The 22,577-nt window shown below is 42.8% G+C and overlaps 1 protein-coding gene across 5 annotated transcripts in view; it reads left to right on the top strand.

Annotated features, from left to right (window-relative positions):
* Positions 1–22,577, top strand: part of NCOA7 (nuclear receptor coactivator 7) — a 351,548-nt gene that overhangs the window by 167,843 nt on the left and 161,128 nt on the right. Inside the window, exon 1 of one of the 5 annotated variants that reach the window (XM_033936071.1) lies at positions 6,692–7,146. The exons of the other annotated variants lie outside the window; for them this stretch is intronic. Within the exon in view, the coding sequence (XP_033791962.1) occupies positions 6,984–7,146 (163 nt within the window). The 5' untranslated portion in view covers positions 6,692–6,983. Of the gene's footprint in view, positions 1–6,691; positions 7,147–22,577 lie in introns of those variants that run through there. 5 annotated transcript variants of the gene reach the window in all.

Raw genomic sequence — 22,577 nt, 5'->3', positions numbered from 1 at the left:
ATCCTTACCAGTTGTTCAAATGTCTTGTACTTTGAGAATTATTCTTGACTCCATACTTTCTTTTAGTTCAAATATGTTTATTGGTTTTTTAACCCCACGTTGATAACTAAGAAAGTTTTCTATAAACTTAAGTAGTTGAGATTGATTCAATCTTGTTTTCATGAGGAGCATTTTGCTTTGGTGGTCCAATCAATGATATTTTTTCACTCAGATTATTGCAATTCTATTTATAGTGTTACAGAAAAATTACATAGCAAATTATTGCTGGGTTTTACCAAATGGCGCTAGAGGTTTTTAGTACGGGCTGAAGTAAATGCTGCAACGCTCATAGGAATTCTATTAGTGTCCGAGCATTTATCATGCTGGCCCACACTAAAAATCTCTAGCACCGTTTAGTAAAAGGACCCAACAATTTTTACAGCATACAGCTGCTAGAATGGTTTTTATCTGTAATGATTAGATTTAATGGTTAAACTTCATTGGCTTCTGTTATAAGCAAGAATCATTTATAAAATGTCTAATTTTATCTTAAAACCTTTCATGGTTAGGTATCCAGGAATTTGTGTAGCAAATTAAACAGGCCATCATCATTTCATATTTTTTCATCAATCAGAGGGGTTCCTAACAAGAAACACCTGAACAATTTATTTTTTATCAATCCACACAAATTTGGAATAAATCTTGCTTAATTTCTAATTGAAGACTATCATACTGCTCTTTTCTTTTTAACAAATTTTTAACATTGTATGTGTTGGAGTTTATGCATGCATTAAGACTAAAAGATATATTCTGCAGTCTGTACAAACCCCCCCCCACACCAAAAAAAAGTATTTTGAGCATAGAGCTCATCTTATCCTGCTCAGTTTATAATGTCTTCTTAGAATGATTGCCTGCTGCCAGACAATTTGTATGACTTTATGCCTCTGAGTTATGGGATATTAGTTGGCATATTAAACTGGCAGTCTAGCTCTGACAATATACTCTTTAATGACCAGAATACAGAGAACCAAGAACCACTGTACAACACTGCAGCATCTTTCTGCTGTAGCTCCAGAATCTACTGCATTCGCTAGGTACCAGTACATTATTTATTTTTATTCTGCCTAAAATCGTAAGCAAAGGGAGGGAAAGAGAGAGACAGAAATAAAGACAGACAGACATATATTCTAGCACCCGTTAATGTAACTATAATGTATAAACTAAGTCTGCTTACTTTCAAATCTTTGCTATACAAAACTCCTGCTTTTATTTATAAATTACTGATTCCCTACACCTCAAATAGATTATTGAGATCAAACGATCAACATCTTAAATAATAAAATGCTAGCCCGCGCATGCGCAGTAGCGAAACGTGTTCCCTGATCCCTTTTCTGTCGGGATGTGGCCGCACGACTGCGCATGCGCTAGATGGCGTGTTGAGGAGTCATAATGCAGACCCGGAAGAGCGAAGGAAGCCTCACACTGAGCAACTGTATTTACACTGTGCAACGAGCCTCTGCAACGGTCCTGGGTTCCTCTCAGCCCACCCTTCTCGCGGTCTGGCCGGCTACCTTAGTCCTTTGCCGCCGCCGCCACCCCCTTCCCTTCCCGCGGTCGACAAAACTCTTGCCTCCAGCAGCCGCCGCAGCACTGTAAACACGCTGTTTCGCGGCCTCTACTGCCTTCATTTGCTCTTCCGTTTCTCTGATGATGTCATCAGGAACACGGAAGAGCAAATCGGGGCAGTAGAGGCCGCGAAGCAGCGTGTTTACAGTGCTGCGGCGGCTGCTGGAGGCAAGAGGTTTGTCGACTGCGGGAAGGGAAGGGGGTGGCTGCGGCGGCAAGGGACTAGGGGAGCTGGCCAGACTGCGAGAAGAGAAAATCGCGTGAGCCACGAAGAGACAGGGAGGAACTGGGAAGAAGGAAGAGGGAAAGGGGCCTGCTTTGGGGTAAGGGTGTGCTTGGAGGCAGACAGCTTTGCTTGGGGGGGAGACAGAAGGGGGACCACAGAGAGACAGGAAGGAACTGGAGCGGGAGAGGGAAAGGGGCCTGCTTTGGAGAAGGGCTGTGCTTGGAGGCAGACAGCTTTGCTTGGGGGGGAGACAGAAGGGGGACCACAGAGAGACAGGGAGGAACTGGAGCGAGAGAGGGAAGGGGCCTGCTTTGGGGGAGGGGTGTGCTGGGAGGTAGATAGCTTTGCTTGGGGGGGAGACAAAATGGGGGGCCACGGAGAGACAGTCAGGGAGGAATTGGAGGGGTAGAGGGAAAGGGGTCTGCTTTGGGGGGAGGGGTGTGCTGGGAGGCAGACAGCTTTGCTTGGGAGGGGAGACAGAAGAGGGACCACGGAGACACTGTCAGGGAGGAATTGGAGGGGTAGAGGGAAAGGGGGCTGCTTCGGGGGGAGGGGTGTGCTGGGAGGCAGATCATTTTGCTTAGGGGGGAAGACAGAAGGGGGGCTACGGAGAGACAGTTAGGGAGGAACTGGAGGGGGAGAGGGAAAGGGGGCTGCTTTCTAGCACCCGTTAATGTAACGGGCTTAAAGACTAGTTTATTAATAATTCCCTCACTTAAAATCATTAATACATGGCGGCAATTCATTTTTTCTGTCACAGTCCCCCAAATGTGGAACTCACTCCCTATCTATTTAAGGTAAGAACGAGACTTGGACAGATTTAAGAGCAAATTAAAAAGCTTTCTTTTTAAGGATGCATTTGAGAATTAGAAAGCCTGACTAATAGCCTTATTTCAATTGCATTTCTTTACTTCTCTGAAGTACATGATCTCTCCCTTCCCAGTGTAGTTTCCCATATATGTCTCATTTACTATCAAACAACTTGTATTTCTCTTCCCTTTCTTTCCTTGTTTTAATATGTTTGTAATATTAGTTTTAAATGTCTTACAAGATTTAGTTTGTGTCATCTGTTTTGTTGTGCCCTAAATTTTATAATTTTACTGATTTGTACATCACTTAGAATTTTGAATAAGCGATCAATCAAATTTATATTAAACTTGAATATACTACTACTACTACTGTTTATCATTTCTATAGCGCTGAAAGGCATACATGTAACAGAAGGTCCCTGCTCCAAAGAGCTTACAATATAATTTGGACAGACAGACAGGACATACATTTCTCATGCTCTTAAGAAAATCCAACTGTAGTGCCTGTGTGAATGCAGGAGGCCCAAATTAATCATAAAATCAAGATTTTCAGATTTTCTTAGAGTGTAAAGAAGTTAGAGTACTATCCAAATGTACAAAGCAATTCTAAACTCAGGGATTGGCTCTATTCATTTTCATGGTGGCTTGAATCTTGTATAGGAGCCAGAATGTCTGAAAATCAGAAAAGGAAACTACTGTATACTACTACTACTACTACTATTAATTATTTCTTTAGCACTACCAGACGTACGCAGCGCTGTACAGAGTCACAAAGAAGAAAGTCCCTGCTTGAAAGAACTTACAATCTAAATAGACAAGACAGACAAACAGGATATCATGGGTATAGATAAGAGGAACAGTTAATCTGCTGGCTGGGTTGGTGGGCAGTACTGCTGCATGATTCAAGGAAAAAATTTTGATTCGATTCAGCCTATTGAATCGATATTTTGATTTGATTTTCCTGCCCAATTGGGTGTTTTTTTCAAACATCCTGGTGAGTTTATTTTAGAGCCTCTTCATCCCCTTTGCCCTCTCCTACCCACACTAGCACTATGGTGGAATCAAAAAAGACTTTTCCTCTCTGTTAAATCCTAGCTCACGTTCGTGGTCTAATACCAACTGTGGCAGGATACAAATTTCCTCTCATTTGGTGAGCACAGTTAGCTCTCTCCACAATGTGTGCAGACCCTATGCATCTCCCCTGGAGTTGAAAGAAGGACACTGTAATCACAAAACAGAAAATACAATTATTTTTTTCACCTTTTGTTGTCTGGTCATTATTCAAATCATGTTGGTCCCATGCTCTGGTTGTCTTCTGATAACTTGCCTGCCAGGGCAATTTGTCGTTTTCTTCTTTCTCGGTGCTAACCATCCATCTGTTCTCCCCTTCCATTTCCCTTCCCTCCCCTGGAGATCTGGCATCTTTCCTTTTTTTGTCTCCATTTCCGCAGCTGCAGCGATGGACCACACCATCCCCAGATCCACCATCTCTCCTTTTCTTAACTACCCTTTCATCCAGCATCTCTCCCTCCTTCCCACTACCCTAGGGTCCACCAGCTCTCCTTTTCTCTTCCCAACTACCTCCTATCCAGTATCTCTATCCCCCACCCCTCCACACCATCCCTTGTGTCCAACTTCCCTCCCTTTCTGTCCCTTCCCTCCCTAAATCTCATTGTCCACCATCTCTCTCCCTCTCCTTCTCCTCTGTTTTTAGACCTATTATTTCTCCCCCCAGTCTGGTATATGCACGTCTCTTTGAACCCCCCTTCCCTCCCTCACCAGGGCCCCCCTGAAGATCTGTCCCCCCCTTGAAGACTGCACTCCCCTTGAAGGCCTACACCCCCCTCTGAAGGCCTGCTCCCATCCCCCTGAAGGCCTGCATGTTCCCCCCTGGCCTACCGCTCTTACCTTAAGATAATAGGCAGCCTGCAGAGAGGATCGCAGTGCTATAGCGATCTTTGCAATCTGCTGTTGTCCTCAGCATCACATTCACTCTACCACAGTCCCGCCCCTCCTCTGATGGTAGGGGCAGGATTGTGGTAGAGCAAATGTGGTGCTGAGGATGGCGGCAGCCTGCAAAGATCGCTACAGCACTGTGTTCCTCTCTGCAGGCTGCTGATTATCTTAAGAGCGGGAGGCCAGGGGGGAAGCCGGAGGACGCTGCAAAGGCCTATGCTGCAGCACTTCACGGCTGACCCTCGCCCCCTAAAGCAAGAGCGGCAAGCCAGCAAGAGGCAGCGCTGCCGCTCCTGCTTGGGGAGAAGGGTTGGTAACTAAATTGGCAAGGCTGGTTTTTTTCCCCAAAATAAATCGATTCACCTAATTTGAATCAGTGAATCGATTTGAATCAGAAATCGGGCAGCACTAGTGGGCAGTAGGGCTATGGATTGAAGGCTATATCAAAAAGGTGGGTTTTCAGTCTGCTTTTATACATGGTAAGGGAAGGGGCTTGGCAGACAAACTCGGGTAATTTATTCCAGGCATAGGGGGCAGCTAGATGAAAGGAATGAAGTCTGGAATTGGCAGTGGAGGAAAAGGGTACAGCTAAGAGCTGCTTATCTGAGGAATGGAGTTCTCTGGTAGGTGTATAAGGAGAGAGAAAAGAGAGATATTGAGGGGCAGCAGAATGAACACACTTGTAAGTCAGCAATAGGAGCTTGAACTGTATGTGAAGGTGGATAGGGAACCAGTGAAGTGATTTAAGGAGAGGGGTGACATGAGTGTAACGAGGTTGGTAGAAGATGGATTGTGCAGCAGTTCTTGCACAGATTGCAGGGGAAGAGGCGGCACTGCGGGAGACCAGTTAGAAGTAGATTGCAGTAATCTAAGCGTGAGGTTACGAGAGTGTGGACAAGGGTCTGGGTAGTGTGCTCAGAGAGGAAGGAGTGAATTTTGGTGATGTAGAGATAGAAGCAACAGGCCTTAGCAGTTTGTTGGATGTGCTTAGAAAATGAGATGTTGGAGCTCAGTTTTGGACAGCTTTAGTTTCAAATGACGGCAGGACATCCAGGCAGCAATGTCAGCCAAATAGGCAGATTTTTTCTTGGACTTTAGGTGAATTTTGGGTGTAGAAAAGTAAATGTGGGTGTCAGCATATAGGTGATAGGAGGCCATAGGAGAAGATCAGGGCTCTGAGAGAAGAGTTCCTAAGACAGAACCCTGGGGTACACCAACCGCTAGTGGGGTAGCAGAAGAAGAGGACCCACCAACATATGCAATAAAGGTGTGATTGGAGAGGTAGGAGGCAAACCAGGAGAGGACAGATTTGTGGAATCCAAGCAAGGACAGCTATCAAGGAGTAAGCAGTGATTAACAGTATCAAAGGCAGCAGGCAGGTCAAGAAAGATGAGGATTGAGTAAAGGCCCTTAGATCTGACCATGAACAAGTCACTGCGCAGACTTTGGTGAGGGCAGTCTCTGTGGATGTTGGGGTGGGTGGGTGGGGGGCGAAAGTCATGAGTTATTAGCAAACAAGTCATAACTGGTGAGCCACCAAACAGCGTTTTGTGCTTTAAGGGCTCATGGTATATCACTGTTTTTTTCTTGAATGATGGTATCCATTGTTAATATTAGACTGGCATTCCATACATGTTTTACTTACCAAAAAGTCTCTTCTGCTCAGAATTTTCCTCTGGTGGGAACAGCATGGCAGTGAGGCCTATTGAACTTTACCACAGTATATGTCTATGGGCTGTAATCAGTTAAGGTCATGTTGTACTTCTACCGTCAGCAAAGCCTCTCTGTATAATACTGCAGTCAGAAAAGCCAGCTGAATGCTTACAAAGTTTTTTTTTTTTTTTTTTACTTTAATTGGAAATCAAATGTGTGGCTGTCAGGCGTGTTTTCTTTCTTAAGCTCTTAGAAGCTGGAAGCTGCACCAGGGTAGAGGTTAGTGAGGAAGAGGGAGGAGAACTGAAGTTGGACTTGCAGGCGGGAACTGCCCCTACCTAGCTACCTAGTTCCAGCCGGTCACTACAATCCCACCCCCCATCCTTACACAGCAAAAAAAAAAAAAAGCCAGCTAACATTCCCCAGCATAAGATCTTCGTTTGGGGAAAACAGAACCAAATCGACAAAGTAACACTGAATTTGTTTTCTGCAGGGAGAGGGGGGGGGGTCTTCTTTTCACTAGGAGCTGTATCAGACCCCCCTCCCGGAAATAGATTTCCAGTGAAAGCTCGAATCAGTGCTGGAGCAAAACCAGAAATTTGAGATCTGAAGCTGAAGGCTGGAAAATGAAAACCGTTGATGTTAGGAAGATATTCCTTGCACTGAGCTCTTAGCCAGACCACAAAAAAAGAAAGAAAAATCAGTTGAAGGAAGGTTTGCGGCACCCGGTGGAGATGTTTGCGCTGGAGTGCGTCCACGGTCCGGAAGGATTTTGCAGCCTGTGTCCCACAAAGGGAAGGAGAAGCCAGTTCACACTGGCACTGAAATCTCCTGCTGCGGCCGCCAAGAAGCCTTACTCCTGGTTCGTTGATTGCAGGGAGCCGGCCTTTCTGCTTGGTAGGTATTTCGTATGTCCGTTGCATGTTTGCAGACGTCCGGAAAACGCTCTGGAAAGACGGCCTGGAAGACTGCTAAACAAAATAACCAGTATGTGATTAGTTAGGGTAGAGGAGCTGATTGACAGAACGTAGACTGGTGCTAAAGTGACCAGTGCGATTAATACTGGGTTCTTTCCAATAGAAACAAACGTCTGGCACTGCCCTGGTACACTTTTGGCAGTCTAAAAAGTATCAATTCAAAATGCATTTTCTTCTTAATTTATAGCTCATCTGGCAAACACCTTCAACATTAATAATAAAATGGCAACATTTTATTTATTCGAGTCCTGAAGTATGATAAGTGTTGATGTCATTGAGCTACACAACACATTCTTCTTACAAAGTGAAAAATAAAATAATAAACCACAAACATTTGATTGCATAAATCATCACATCACTTAACTCAATACTTGGGGGGGGGGAACCCCTTTTGAAGTAGTTAACAGCCACGAGTCATATGTGTCTACCTATTGTGCAGCAGGATAATGCCTATTGGCAGAATAGCCCAAGCAACTAGCAAAAAAAAAAAAAAAGTTCTCAAGCCCCCAAAGAAGCAGCTGATAACTCCCCCTCTGTTCCTCCCCCAGCCCACGAAGCGGCAGTGGTCCTGACTGAGACTGAACAACTTCCCTCCATCCCTCCCTATATATAGCCCCTGAAGCAGCAGACAGCAGTCCTGATCCGCCAACCTCCCCTCCCTCATCCGAAGCAGGAGTAGCTACAGTGGTTCTGATTCGCCAACCCCCCTCCCTTCTTTCCTCCAGCCCCAAAGCAGCAGCTGCAGAGGTCCTGACCCGCCAACCCCCCTCCCTCACCTGAAGCAGCAGCAGCAGCCAGTTAGCAGAGGCAGCGCATTAAACAGGCTGCTCGCGGCCAACCCCGACAGGGTCTTTCACTTCTGATGTAGCAGAGGAAAGGCCCTGCTGGGGCTGGCCGTGAGCAGCCTGTTTACAGCCTGCTGCTTTGGGTAAGCAAGGGAGGTCCAGGAGGCCATACCCGGGAGGACGGAAATGTACCAGAAGTATGTGGGGGGAGGGGCCAGCAGGGTGAAGAGGAGGGGAAATGGATGGATGCTGGACCCATAAGTGAGGGGGAGGGGGAATAGAAATAAAGTAACCCAGAACAGAAAGGAGGGTGGGAAGAGAGGAACAGATGCTGAGCCTACAAGTTGGGGTGAGGGATAATAGTGAAAGGAAGAGAGTGAGGTGGGAAGGGAGACAAAACTATTTTTAGAGTAACTTTCAAGAAACCAGAAACTACAGTTATCTGGCATCTACTAATCTCCATGTGTGCCGAATAAATGAGAGTTTATCAGATTTTGGACCATAGTCTTCAATTCTTGCCAGATATTCTGTTGGATTCAGGTTTGGGCTTTGACTGGGCCACTTAAAGACATTCACTTTGGTCTTGAACCCCTGCTTTGTTGCTTTTGCTTTATACTTGTAATGCCCCCTTTAGGGCAGTTCTGGGTCCGGGGCTGGAATCCTCTGAAGGCAGTCTCCTTTGGTCTCTCATTCGGTTAGAGCTCAGGGCCTCCACCTGAGTAAAAGAAGTGTTAGCGGGTGGGTTCACCCTCTTCTTCCCCCAGGAAAAATTAAAAAAAAACTTCTGTGAAGAAGATTGGCTAATAAATTAAACTGATTTATTTGAACTATGTACATAGGCCTAATCAATAAACAAATTGGCAGGCATAGCGTTTAACAATTCCAATACTTCCACACTTAAACCAACACTAGTGCAGATAATTCAACAGCGTTTGTATACTATTCAGATATTTAAAACCTCTGTTTATAGTCTCTTGAACCTTTAACTCCCAGTTCAAACCCAGCATTTCCAAAACCTTTTAGCCCTTTTTAGTTCTGATTGCCAACACTGTGATTGTAGGCTTCTCCCAAGCTTCTTAGCTTTGTCACCAGGTGGCCATGGCTGTATATCGAGATCCCTCCTTTCCTTTCCAATCCAGTATCTCCTGTTGGTTTCTTTGCAAAAACAATTATTCTATACTCGTAGCTTGACATCTAAATTTATGGGCTGATTTGCACATGTAGATTTAAAGAATACTAGCACTTGCGTGCTGTTCTGTATTTTATGCACAGAACTCGCTTAGCACATAAATGCAAGAGGGAAGCTCATAGATCAAATATTTACACACACAAATTATAGACTGCAGTAAGTTACATGCATAAGTGCTGCATTTAGGTATGCCCACTTTCACCTGCTAGTGACCTAGTATGTTTAAATGATTTTTATTATTCCAGCAGTAAGAAGCAAATACAAACAGTAGTACCATTCAGGAAATAACATTTTCAACAATATAATCAGTTCCCCTCCCATCCCCCCCCCTCCCCAAGAATCCATGGCCAGTCCAACAGCTGAGAGTGGGAATAAAATCTTAAAGATTCAAAAGTCTACTGCGAGCACGCGGTGTGAGGTCCTGCCAGAAGTGCTCCCACACCTGACAAAATTTGCGACCCGGGCCAAGAGTCAAGTCTCCCACCATGCGTCTCTCCAGTGTTGCATGCACTGTCATTAGGGATCTCCATTGTGCATATGACGGGGGATCACGGGAGAGCCAACTATTGACCTAGTATAAGAGGACAAAAATGTAGGTGTGTAGATGCTGACAAGCTGGTATTGTATAATGGAATCTTGACACCAAGATGCCATTACAGAATTGGTGCTTCATCTAGGAACCTAACTTATCACCCTGTGTCACATCTTGTAGCTTTCTTTAACAGTGACTTCTGTCCTTCCTTCCTCCCCCACAATACAAGCCATGTTTGTGGAGTAATTTTAACATTCTTGAATAGTCAACCTTTTCGCCAAGCTCAGCCAGTTTTAAAGTAAACTTAATCGTCACAGTGACCTGCCTCAGCAGTTTTCTTACCCCATGGCTATAGATTTTAGATACACAGTGGCTTCATTGAGGCAATATCTTGTGGTGCCAAATTGTTTCTGCCTTACAGTGATAGATGACAGGGCCTCAGGGATAAGAACATAAGAAATGCCTGCACCGGATCAGACATGGGGTCCATCTAGTCTGGCAATCCACACACGCGGAGGCTCAGCCAGGCACACCCTGGTGAATACACTAGTCATTCGTATCCCTCAATGTCTTCTGCAAGAAGATGTGTGTCCAATTTTCCCTTAAATCCTAGAATGGTGGTTTCCTCCACCAGCTCTTTCGGGAGAGAGTTCCAGGCGTTCACCACTCGCTGTGTGAAGCAGAACTTTCTGACGTTTGTCCTGGCCGTGTCCCCTCTCAGTTTCAGGCCATGACCTCTGGTCCGAGACTGGGTTACATTTGCCAATGTGAATAACGCTGTTTCTTGCTCACCATCCTTTCCCCCTGCTGGTGAGTGTGCTTGCTCCATTATGTCGATCCCTTTTAGCAATTTAAAAGTCTCTTTCAGATCCCCTCTCAGTCTTCTCTTCTCAAGGGTGACTAGTCCCAGTTTTCTGAGGCGATCTTTGTAGCTCAAGTTCTTAGACCCATTGAAATTTTCTTATAGTGTTTTCTTAATGTGTATCTTTGAATAACTTTATCCAAGAGTTCTCATGGCAGCCACATGTTCAACATGTTCAGACCTTTGTTTCAAATTCACTTCCTACAATGGAAGCAGCCTTCGGGAGTATTCAGATCAGCTCAGCTACTGTGACAACACAGGTGGGCTTAAGTATTAAGGGCCGTGTTAGCGATTGGAAATGGAGCAAATTGGGGGTTTCTGTGACAAAGCATGTGAAGACTTATGTAGGCAATACTTTTTAATTTTGTAATCTTAATTTTTTGTGACTGTCTAGTGTATGATTTAATTCTTCCACTGTTTTGGCTTCTATATTCTCAATTAAAAGTATATTTCAGTGCCCCCTCAGCATTAATTTTTTCTCCACAGGCCAGGTCTCAAATCTTTTAGCCTGTCATACTTTTCCTTTATGATGCTATATCCAGCCCATGGAAGAAGTTTCCCTGTGCCCCCTCCCCCCCCCCCCCCCAGTGTTGATTTGCAAACTGGTAGGAGTTTCCGGTTTTTCTGCCAGCAGAATCAGAAAATGAACAAGATAGTGACCACTGCAGGTTGTTGAGATTTCCCAGACTCTGACCATTGAAGAAAGCTACTGATCTGCGCAGATTGCCACTGGTGGGAAAAACTACTTAGGCCTGGCAACGGAAAATCAAGGTGGAAAGGGAAAGAGGTGATGAGCAGTGTGTGAAAGAGAATGGAATGGCGGGAAAGGAAGGAGGAGTGTGCCACATATATACTCTTACATCTCAGGGGGCAGAAGCAGGGGGAGGCAGAGTTGCCATTTCAAATGATAAACCAGCAAAAGAGCCAGCCATGACCTTAGAACCCTCCTCGCTCCCCCACCCCTTTTCAGTACACCTGGACTGAAAAGATCTGTAGGTCCTTTTGGCTCTTCCCTTTGCTTCTGAGCCTCCCTCCCTTTGGCTTCATATTACATTACATTACATTAGAGATTTCTGTTCTGCCATTGACTTGCAGTTCAAGGCAGATTACAAAAGAATTACACTAAAGGTATTACATGAAGAAGATATCTAGTAATTTCTAAAGGAGATAAGAAGTAGATGAGGTTGCTTTGGGGAATCGGGAAGGTATTATGGAGTTGTATTGGGAAGTGGGAAGGAGCTAGCAGTATTAAGTCGTTTGCAGGAATTTCTTGAAGAATAGAGTCTTTATTTCTTTTCTAAATGTTTTGTACTTCCCTGTCTATTTTCTCCTTCATTACAAATGGGCTTGAGCCGAGGTACAAATATACTTGTCCATAACAAAATAGATACACCAAGGTTTGATACGTGAGTATTAGTACTAAAAAGTGTAAGATCCTTTGTCTGAATACAAAAATCACTACATTAGGTAGCAGTATCAGAATTGACAACCATAAAAAGAGTGCTTTATTTATTTATATTCAACCAAGCCAACAACAAAGTGATTAGCAGTAAATTATATAGGTATAACAGCTTCAGAAGCCTGAAAGAGGAATAATCGTAGCACAGGTCTAAGAAGTGGCTGGAAGCAGAGCAGACCTGATTGTAGCCAGTCAGTGTGATAAAGTAACTTGGAAAACTAATAATAGGTTGCTTGCATAATTAGTGGTATCAGCAGCAAGAAAAAGAAGGTGAGTTTATTGTGGACTGAGGCATTACCGTGAATACTGCTTTTAGTTCTAGTCTAGAGACTAGTATTTTGTAAGGATTTGAAGCAGTTTAAAGAAGGGCTATTAAAACAATCTAAGGCCTGCAACACCCATCTAACGAAGCGGTCCAGGAGGCCCTTTCCAACTCCTGGATCAGGAGTACCATGTCAAAAGGTCCATATTGGTCTGAAAAAAAATCTAAAAAAAAAATAAAGGTGTAAAGAACTTTAGAGGAAAGAGTTCCTCTCATTCGGTGAGCACAGTTAGCTCTCTCCACAATGTGTGCAGACCCTATGCATCTCCCCTGGAGTTGAAAGAAGGACCTGCTAGTGATTTTTGCTGATGGCTGGGGCGCTCACCACTTTTATATCTGTTAGGTTGCAAGTACGAGTGCATAAATCCTACATATTTATACTTTACCAGCACTGGGATGATGCCTTCCCAGCAGGTAAAGGAAGCCTGTCTGTTGTGCTGCCTTGCCTTTTTATGTGATTATATTCAACATTTTGAGAAGTGACGGAAAGCATTTTGGGTCATTCCATGTCAAATGGACCAGGAGCCCATGCTCGACCCCTCTTGAAATCCAACCAAATTTTACAGGGGTGTTGTCTAGGGTCTCAAATGAAACTCTGCATAATTTTTTGGATCTATCTAAATTTGGTCAGGAGCTAGGGATGGTTGAACAAAAGCAATCGATCCACTCCCATGCCTCGTGTGACCTAAAACGCCAACTTTGCTTAAGCACTGTGGTAGAAGGAAACTACCTGAGAAGTGTCAGAAAGAGTGAACGACTACTCTTCAATATCCGAGTGTGCCCATTTGTATGTTTGAATATCTATTCTATACTAACATGCAGTTCTTTTCAGAGCACTGATGGTGTGTGGTGTGCAGTAGTGCTGCCCGATTGAGGAAAATAAATTTTGATTCGATTCGGCCTATTGAATCGGTTTTTTATTCGATTTTCTTGCCCAATTGGGTGGGGGTTTTTTTGGGGGTTTTTTTCCAAACGTCCTGGTGGGTTTATTTTATAGCCTCTTCATCCATCTCACCCCCTTTGCCCTCTCTTACCCACACTGGCGCTGTGGTGTAACAAAATAAACAAAAAAGACTTTTCCTCTCTCTGTTAAATCCTAGTTCACTTTTGCAGTCTAACACCAGCTCTAGCAGGATACAATTTCAAATCTGACATATTTTAATCACAAAACAGAAAATAAAATTATTTTTTCTACTTTTTGTTGTCTGGTCATTATTCAAAACATGTTGGTCCCAGGCTCTGGTTGTCTTCTGATAACTCGCTTGCCAGAGTCTCCTTCTTTCTCCTTTCTCCATGCTCCATGCTAACCATCCATCTTCCAACTCTGTCCTCCCCTTCTGTTTCCCTTTTCCTTCCATGAAGGTCTGGCATCTTTCCATTATTTCATCTCCATCCCCGCAGCTGCAGCGATGGACCCCACCATATCTCCTTTTCTCAACTACCCTTTCATCCAGAATCTCTCCCTCCTTCCACACCCCAGGGTCCACCAGCTCTCCCTTTCTCTACCCAACTACCTTCCTATCCAGTATCTTTATCTCCCACCCCCTCTCCACACCATCCCATGTGTCCAACTTCTCTCCCTTTCTGTTCCTTCCCTCTCTAAATCTCCTTGTCCACCATCTCTCTCCTTGTCCTCTGTTTTTAGACCCATTATTTCTTCTGCCCCCTCCCTCCCCCCCGGCTCCCATCTCCCTGAAGGCTTGCCCCCCTGAAAGCCTGGCCCCTCCCGAAGGCCTGCATTTTCCCCCAGCTTCCCCTCTGGCCTCCCGTAGTTTCAGCTAATTATGGCAACCTGCAGAGGGGATCACCAGTGCTGTAGCGGTACTTGCAGGCTGCTATCTTCCTCAGCAGCACCTTCCCTCTGCTGCAGTCCCGCCCCTCCTCTGTCAGGGGCAGGATTGCAGCAGAGGGAACATGCTGTTGAGGAAGACAGCAGCCTTCAAGAATCGCTGCAACACCTGAGATCCTCTCTGCAGGCTGTTGTAATTTAGGTAAGAGCGGGAGGCCAGGGAGGAAGTCGGGGGACACTGTAGCATTTCCCGACTGATCCTCGTCCCCCTAAAGCAGGAGGGCAGCAGCAGTGGATGGCCAGCAAGAGGCAACGCTGCTGCTCCTGATTTAGGGGGCAAGGGGGGAGGGTTAGTCATCGAATTGGGGGGGCTGAATTTTTTTTTTTTTTTTTTAAGGAATCGATTCGAATCAATTCACCCAAAGTGAATCAGTGAATTGATTTGAATCGGAAATCAAGCAGCACTATTGTGCAGTACATCCTAACCAGCGACATCTGTGTCAAAATGTGTTGCCAGATGTGACAAAGACTGTGTCAAGGGACTGGCATCAGTGGAATGTGTAGAAGCAGTGTGTTCTCCCTTCTGGGATGACTCTTGGGATTCTCTTGTACTGGATATAGCGAAGGAGTCATCGTGCATAGCATTATTGCCCCCTGTAGATGTAAGGAGGGTGACTGTGAGTGAAAGAGATCCTGAAAGTAGGCCATAAGTTGAAGATTTTAGAAATACAGTCACCTAAGTCCAGGTGGAAGATTCTTTGGCTAGTACAAGTTTTAAGCTTACATTCCATAATACAACAGGATGGGGTTGTCAGAAATCCAGGTTTGGTCTGAACTTTTTCCTGGATCTGAGTAACTAGGCAACTCTGAGATTATTTGCTGCATGCACAGGAAAGGTGTGTTTGCTCAGAGCGCCTGAAAACTAGCTTACATAATATGTAGGTGGTAACAGGCGGGTTGCTGGGTAGCAAACCACTAAGGCTGTCACTATTTTTTAATCTGCAGTTTTTGTTTTCACAAAAAAATGGAAATATACACATACATTAAAAAAACAAAAACAAAACCCAAAAAACAACTTACATTGGCTGCCAATCGATCAAAGGATCAAGGTCCTTTTGCTAGTTTTTAAAGTTTTGAAGGATTTAATCTCACCTATTATTTAATCTTTTTGAAATTGTATCAGCCATCCAGGTCATTGTATTCAACTTTAGTTTTTGTTTGAAATTTCTTTTTAAAAAAAATTAGATTAGAGGAATATAGAATAACAAGGATAATAGGGCCCAAGTTATGGAACTCAGTCCTCTGTGAGTTGAGAACATCACAAACACTGAATTCATTTAAAAAGGCTTGAAAACTTAATCTGTTTGGACAGACCTATGGCACTGACAATAACATTTTAAAATCTTGTTAGTAAGGTGTGATAATGAGGGGTTTGCAATTGTGAATGTTAGCTGAGACAAAATGAGATGAGATATGTTTGTTATATGTTGATATTATTTTGGTTTTAATTATGTATGTTTTAATTGTGATCTGCCTAGGACGTTTGGATAGTATGGAATATAAAAACTGTAAATAAATAAATAAATAGATTCTCTGAGCCAATAGAGTTAGAAATTGGAACAAAATGAAGTAAAACAAATAACTCCAATCCCATGAAAATCTAAGGGCCCCTTTTATCAAGATGCGCTAGAGGTTTTTAGCACAAGCTAGCGCGGTAAATACTCTGACGCTCATAAAATTCCTATGAGCGTCGGGGCACGTAACTCACTATCCCGCGCTAAAAACCTCTAGCACAGCTTGATAAAAGGGGGAGAAAGTCTGGTATGTGGGTATGGATTGCCTTGGTATAATAATTCAGGAAAGCAAAAATAGAAAGTGGTTGGCACTTCAGGGCACAAAAACAATATTACTCAATAGCCACATATTCCCTAAGAAGGGACACAAGGCTTCTTACTTTGCTGGAAATCTCTTAAATGTCTTCAGATTTATGAATGCATTTATAGGGCAATTTTAAGGAAAAATGAACCTCTAAGGCTGCATCCTGAGAACAAAAAGCATAAAACCTCTGACATGTAGATTAACAGCAACAGATCAAGGAATGCAGTATAGTCACTCTTGACTCATGAAAACAGTAAAAGCTAGTCTCTGTTCTAAATTCCTGTCAGAATCCAGTTTAAAGGTAGAAGTCACGGTACCTTGTTAATCTTCATTTTTTAAGATTGAATAAACAGAATACCAGGTTGGTTTTATGGGTTAAAAAATAGTATTGTCTAAGATTGTCTAGTATTGTCTAAGATCAAATGAATAAAATTTATTAACTATTCCTTCGCTTAAGATTATCAATACAAGACGGCAGTTTATTTTTTCGGTAACTGCTCCACAGACTTGGAACGCTCTTCCAATTTATTTACGAAAGGAGCAGGATCTGGGAAAATTCAAAAGTAACCTAAAAACATTTCTTTTTAAAGATGCCTTTGGTATTTAATCTTATAACCCTTAGGCCATTGATTTTACTGTATTATGCTTTTATTTGTTTTCCTCGTGTACCTTTCCTTTTTTGTTCTGCTTTTCTATATTGAATTGTATTTCACATCCCCTTTTTACCTTATGTTATGAATATGATGAGCTAATCTTTAACCCTATGGCATTGTTCATAGTTTGTATTGTATTGTTGCCCACTGAATGTATTTTAAATTGTTCATCACTTAGAACTATGATTAAGCGATTAATCAAAAGAACCATTAAACTTGAAACTTATATTTGAGGTGAAATCTAGGGTTTTGGGTATTATACTGGATTGTGGTTTAACATTTGAGAACCAACTTAATGAATTGAGTAAGAGGGTTTTTTTTTCAGTTATGTCAACTACGTGCAATACATTCTGTCCTTTCTACTAATAGTTTTCAAATAATAGGGCAATTATTTTACCCCAGTTAGATTATTGTAATTCATTGTACTCTGGTATTACACTGAAGTTGAAATATAGGTTGCAATTGCTTCAGAACACAGGGGCACGTCTAATATTCAAAGCTAAGAAATATGATCTGATGACTCCATTTTTAAATCAATTGCATTGGTTGATGGTTGAGAAGAGAATACATTTTAAAGTGGTTACATTGATATATAAAATGTTATATGGTATGGGACCTGAAGGTTTATTAAGATATTTATCCTTTCCAGTAAGTAGGATTGTTTCTCGTTTCCAGCTTCCTTTTAAGCTCAGTTATTCAATAAGTAAATATATTTGGTTGAAGTCTTTGATGAGTAAATGTTTTGAATATATAGGAACCAAACTGGAATGTTCTTCCTGCTGAATTAAGGAGCATTTCTTCATATTATATCTTTCAAACATTTTTAAAAACTCATTATGTTATTTGATTTATTATAAATTTGCTGAGAACTTTGATGTATCATTTTTAAATATTGTATTCTATTGCCTAGAATCTGATTAGAGAGGGTTATGAATGTTATACAGAACAGAACAGTTTTCGTTATTTATTTTAAAATTTTCTTCCCCGCTTAATGCCTAAGCAGGTTACAATAAAAACATACATAATCAAAATATACTTAGACATATTATAAAACTAAACATCATCCTGTCCTGTTCTCCAAAATCTTAAAAGCACATTCAATAAAAGTTGGCATAACGCTAATAAAAAGTTTGCCCAATATAAACTATAAAATACATTCATCATCAAAACGAATAAATAAGTTTTCAACTGCTTTCTCTCTCTGCACAATCTCAAAGATCCTGGCAATGTGTTCCATAAATGTGGATTCACAGCAGAAATTGCTGCTGTTTGCATTTTTTTATAACGAGTCTCACCTAGAGCTTCAATCGATAACCTCATAGTGGATTGTGACCTCAAGTTTCTGGAAGGTATATACTTTTTAAACATCTGTTAGATGTCTCCAGTATTTCAGTTAAATTCAAGCTGGCAGGAGAGCCTAATGTATCAAATGCCCTGCTGGCAGGTAGATCCATGCATATTAAAACAGAAAAACACCTGATGAAGGCTGCTAAAAGTTTTGGGCTTAATCTTCAACCACTCAAGCAGATACTTCTTTAGTATTTCATTGAGAAAAATAAGCTTGATCTGGGGCAGGTAAGGAAGTGGAAGTTCTTGTAATGCATGGCATTTCCCCATCTTTTCCAACATGCCATGAAACACCCGATTATCTACAGTCGACTCTGTTACGTGCAAGGCCTCCGGACCGGACTGCCACGTGTGCTTAAATGGAGTGTTGCACTTAATCGGAGTACCACTTTTTAGTCATGAAAAAATTACAGTATGCTGTAGTCAAATGCAATAAAACTTTTATTCAGCAAAAAAAACCAAAAAACAAAACCACACGTAAAACAATTCTACACGGTTCAATTTTAATGCAATACAGTGTAGACCTTTTTTTAAAACCAACATTCTACTGAAATAATCAGTCATTGTTTTCTGCACGCAGATTGCATGATTCAGGCTGTGTATCTGACTAATGATGCTGTAAAACTGTCCGTAGTTGTGACATCCATTTATCTCAAGATAAAAACGCAGTGTGTGAAGGGACTTCAGCGCGTCTGAGAAGGAAACAATCTCTGCAAGTGTTTCATAAGTCGTGATGACCGCAGCAGTATCTCCATCCTCATCAGACTCTTGGTTGTCTGTAGTTTCCTTTATGACTGTACAGATATCAGAATTAGTGGTGTCAGATGATGTGGGCACATTGTTGTCAATGGAGACATACATCTCAAACTCTTGAAGTGAGAGTCCAACTGGGAGTTCAGTGGACGAAGTGTCAGCTTTAGGTGTCTTATCAGATGTGTGAATGAAGCTTGCCCGTCGATAGCAATTTGAAATCGTTGATGAGACTTGACTCCACGCCTCCCGTTCATGTGAAGAGAGTCGAGCACCGTCATTTTTCTCACGAGTTCAGCAGCTCAAGGGCTGGATTCCATGCTTGCATCAATCACTGCCATCACATATCTTAGGATGAGTGACCTATAATGACGTTTAAAGTTGGCGATTATCCCCTGGTCCATCGGTTGGATCAAAGAGGTCTTGTTTGGTAGCAGAAACACGAGTTTGATGTTGGTTAGTCATACATCATTGCTGTGTGCTGCACAGTTATCACACAGCATTACAATGTATCTCCTTTTCATCAGATTGTCAAGCTTCTGCAACCATTCAATCCAGTGTCGTGTCATCCATGCGTTTTTGTTGGTTGCATATTCAACAGGCAGGCATTTAATGTTTTTTTCTTCCCAATCACCACTGGCTCAAGCTTTTCACTACCATCCATATTGCAACTGAGCAGCAATATCAATCGTTCCTTTGGCACCTTGAAGCCAACAGTTTCGCTGCGTTTGAAAGCCAGTGTTCCATCAGGGATGGCAAGCCAGTACAGGCCCGTCGCATGGCAACACTTCCATGACCCATCTTTCTGCACCAAACTCATCAGCGTCTTGTTTTTTGCCATGCTGCTTCTTAAATATTATGCCGTTACGAACTTTCCACCTCTGTAGCCATCCATTTGTTGCTTTGAAATCTTCTGCACCCAGTTCTTCGGATAGCAGTGCTGCTTTCTCCATCAGCAGAGGCCCACTGACTGGCAGTTGATGACTTTTAGCTTCAGCAAACCATCGCAGCTACGCCTGTTCAACCTCTCTTCCCAATTCTTTTCCGTTTCCTGGTAGGATTGCTGTTGTTTTGCCAGTCTTTCAATTTGGCTTGCTTTTTTATGTGAATCCGAGAAATCTGGCTAGGATGAACGCTGAAATGTTTTGCAATAGAGACCTGACTCCCCCTTTGGTCAAGTCTCTTTAAGACATCGACATGTTCAGCCAAAGACAATGGCTTTTGTCCAGCGTGGTGGACACGTTTAGCCAGAGACAATGACTTTTGACCAGCCAAAGACAAAGGTTTTTCTCCAAGAGACGCCATGGTGCAGTTTCGAAAGTTTGAACACCTAGCCAGGCCTAGACTACTGATCCAAAACACGAGGCTCATCAACATGAGAGCTTGATTGCTTTTAACCAGAGTGAACGTAAAGTGAACGCATAGAGGTGGGACCTATAACATCAGTGCACATAAACAGATTGTTTGCTTATCAAACTAAACTAAACTAAACCTTGGGTTTATATACCGCACCATCTCCACGAATGCGGAGCTCGGCACGGTTTACAGGAAGAAAGATGAGAGAGGAACTACAGTGGAGAGATTAAAGAGTTAGGTGTAAAGGGGGAAGGTGAGAGGCCTAAGAGGGGGGAAGTGTTACAGTTTTGAGAATAGCCAGGTTTTTAGGTGTTTGCGGAAGAGTTGGAGGGAGCTTGAGGTTCGGAGAGGGGAGGTGAGGTTATTCCAGATCTCAGTGATTCTAAAGGGGAGGGATGACCCAAGTTAGCCTACATGGGAAATACCTTTTATGGAAGGGAAGGATAGTTTAAAAATTTGGGAGGATCTGGAGGAAGTAGGGGTTGGGGAGTTCCAGGATAGAGGGATAATGGCAGGAAGGATGCCATGTAGGATCTTGTAGGCCAGACACGCACATTTGAAGTGGATCCTGGGGATTACTGGGAGCCAATGGAGCTTAGACAGGAGTGGTGAGACGTGATCAAATTTGCTTTTCGCGAAAACAAGCTTAGCTGCGGCGTTCTGAATCCGCTGAAGTCTGTGGAGGCTTTTCTTGGTTAGGCTGAGGTAGATAGAATTGCAGTAATCCAATCCGGAGAGGATGATGGATTGTACTAGGACTGCGAAGTGTTTTTGGTGAAAATAGGGTCTGACTTTCCTTAGCATGTGAAGGCTGAAGAAGCATTTCTTCACCAGGGATTGGAGATGTTCGTTGAAGGATATTGCAATTATCCGGAGTTTACGTCCATTAGCTTTAATATTTAAAAAAATGGGACCATGGTGGTAGGCTGCGGATAACCAACGTGCACTTAGGTGGAGTCGACTGTATAATTAAAGCCACATTAGCTGCTTCCATATGTTGCAGTTTCCCCTAACACATCCATTGAAGCCTAAAGAGTGTCCCCAAGTCTCCCTGTTGAGCTCTTATAACTTCAGTGTTGCCTCCCCAGAAAAGTAACACAACTAAGTCAGATAGAGTACCTTCCCCTTTTTGTCACTAAGTTCCAAAGATGGTCATTAGTGACTAATGGAAGTGTCCCAGCCAACTTTTGAGGAAGAAAACAGGTTTCACAGCCCTTCAGATTCTAATCTCAGAAAAAGGCATCTCACCTTTCCCTAGAACCAGCTCTCGCCTCCCCTTTTCTCAGTTGATATTCCTCTATCGAAGAGAACTTTCTGCCTTTCACATCAGACTTTGTCGCTGCCAAATCTGCGCCCTGTGTTTTTGGCCTCATTCTAAATCTTCTTTAATGGGACCCACCAAAGCCACCTCTGCCATGCTCCTTTTATTCCAGGTGTTCAGTTCAAAAACAGCTATGGTAGGAATATTCCTCCTCAGGGACAGCATTAAGAACATAAGAATTACCACTGCTGGGTCAGAGCAGTGGTCCATCTTGCCCAGCAGTCTTCTCACGCGGCGGCCCTTAGGTTAAAGACCAGTGCTCTAAATGAGTCCAGCCTCACCAGCGTACATTCCAGTTTAGCAGGAACTTGTCCATTTAAAGTGGTACCTTGCTTAGGGACAATGTTGGATTATAGGCAGATTATAAATAAATAAACAAACCATAAACCATATTCCAAAAATTATCCCTCCCAGACCAGTTGGAGCACCTTCTCTTTCCTCTGAGCAGAAATAAGCCATTCTATAAAGACTCTCTTATCTCTGGGTAGGATTTAATTTTTGTCCTTCCATTTCCTTGTCACACTGGGGACTAGTGTTGACAACTGCCCCATCCCCAACACTAACTTTTTGTTCCTTTAGTGATATAGTTTAATATATGCAATTTATGCTGGGAGTTTTCCCATTGAAACCTATGGAACCGAGCAGTTGAGTGCTTGCTCATGAAATATGTAGAGAATTTATTTATTTATGTGTAGAGAATTGATGTATCATTCTTAGAGTAATGAGCACAGCAGAGCAGTCTACATTCCCTCCCCCCACCAAAAAAAAAAAAGCAATAGAAAGAAAAGGAAAATATTTATTAGGGATGGGTTGTCATTTGCAATGACATAGGAAATTTATTTCCCACCTAACACCTAAGCGGGTTACAGCTGAACGTGCAAAATTCATCAACAGACAAACATAAAAAAACAGTATCACACATCATCCCTCTCTGCGAGTATTATCAATAACTGAACAGTAGAACTCATGCACAAATGGATGAGTTTTAAGCAATCACCTGAATTGCTCTGTATTTTTGCATAGTTGTAATCTACCCGGAAGTGAGTTCCACAGTCCTGAACCTCCCACTGAGAATGCAGTTTGGCTTGTTGACACAAACCTTCTCTTT

This window comes from Geotrypetes seraphini, chromosome 3 (genome assembly GCF_902459505.1).
Source record: "Geotrypetes seraphini chromosome 3, aGeoSer1.1, whole genome shotgun sequence".
NCBI lineage: Eukaryota > Metazoa > Chordata > Amphibia > Gymnophiona > Dermophiidae > Geotrypetes > Geotrypetes seraphini.
Note: the sequence above shows the minus strand (reverse complement) of the source record. Positions and strands in the feature narration are given on the sequence as shown.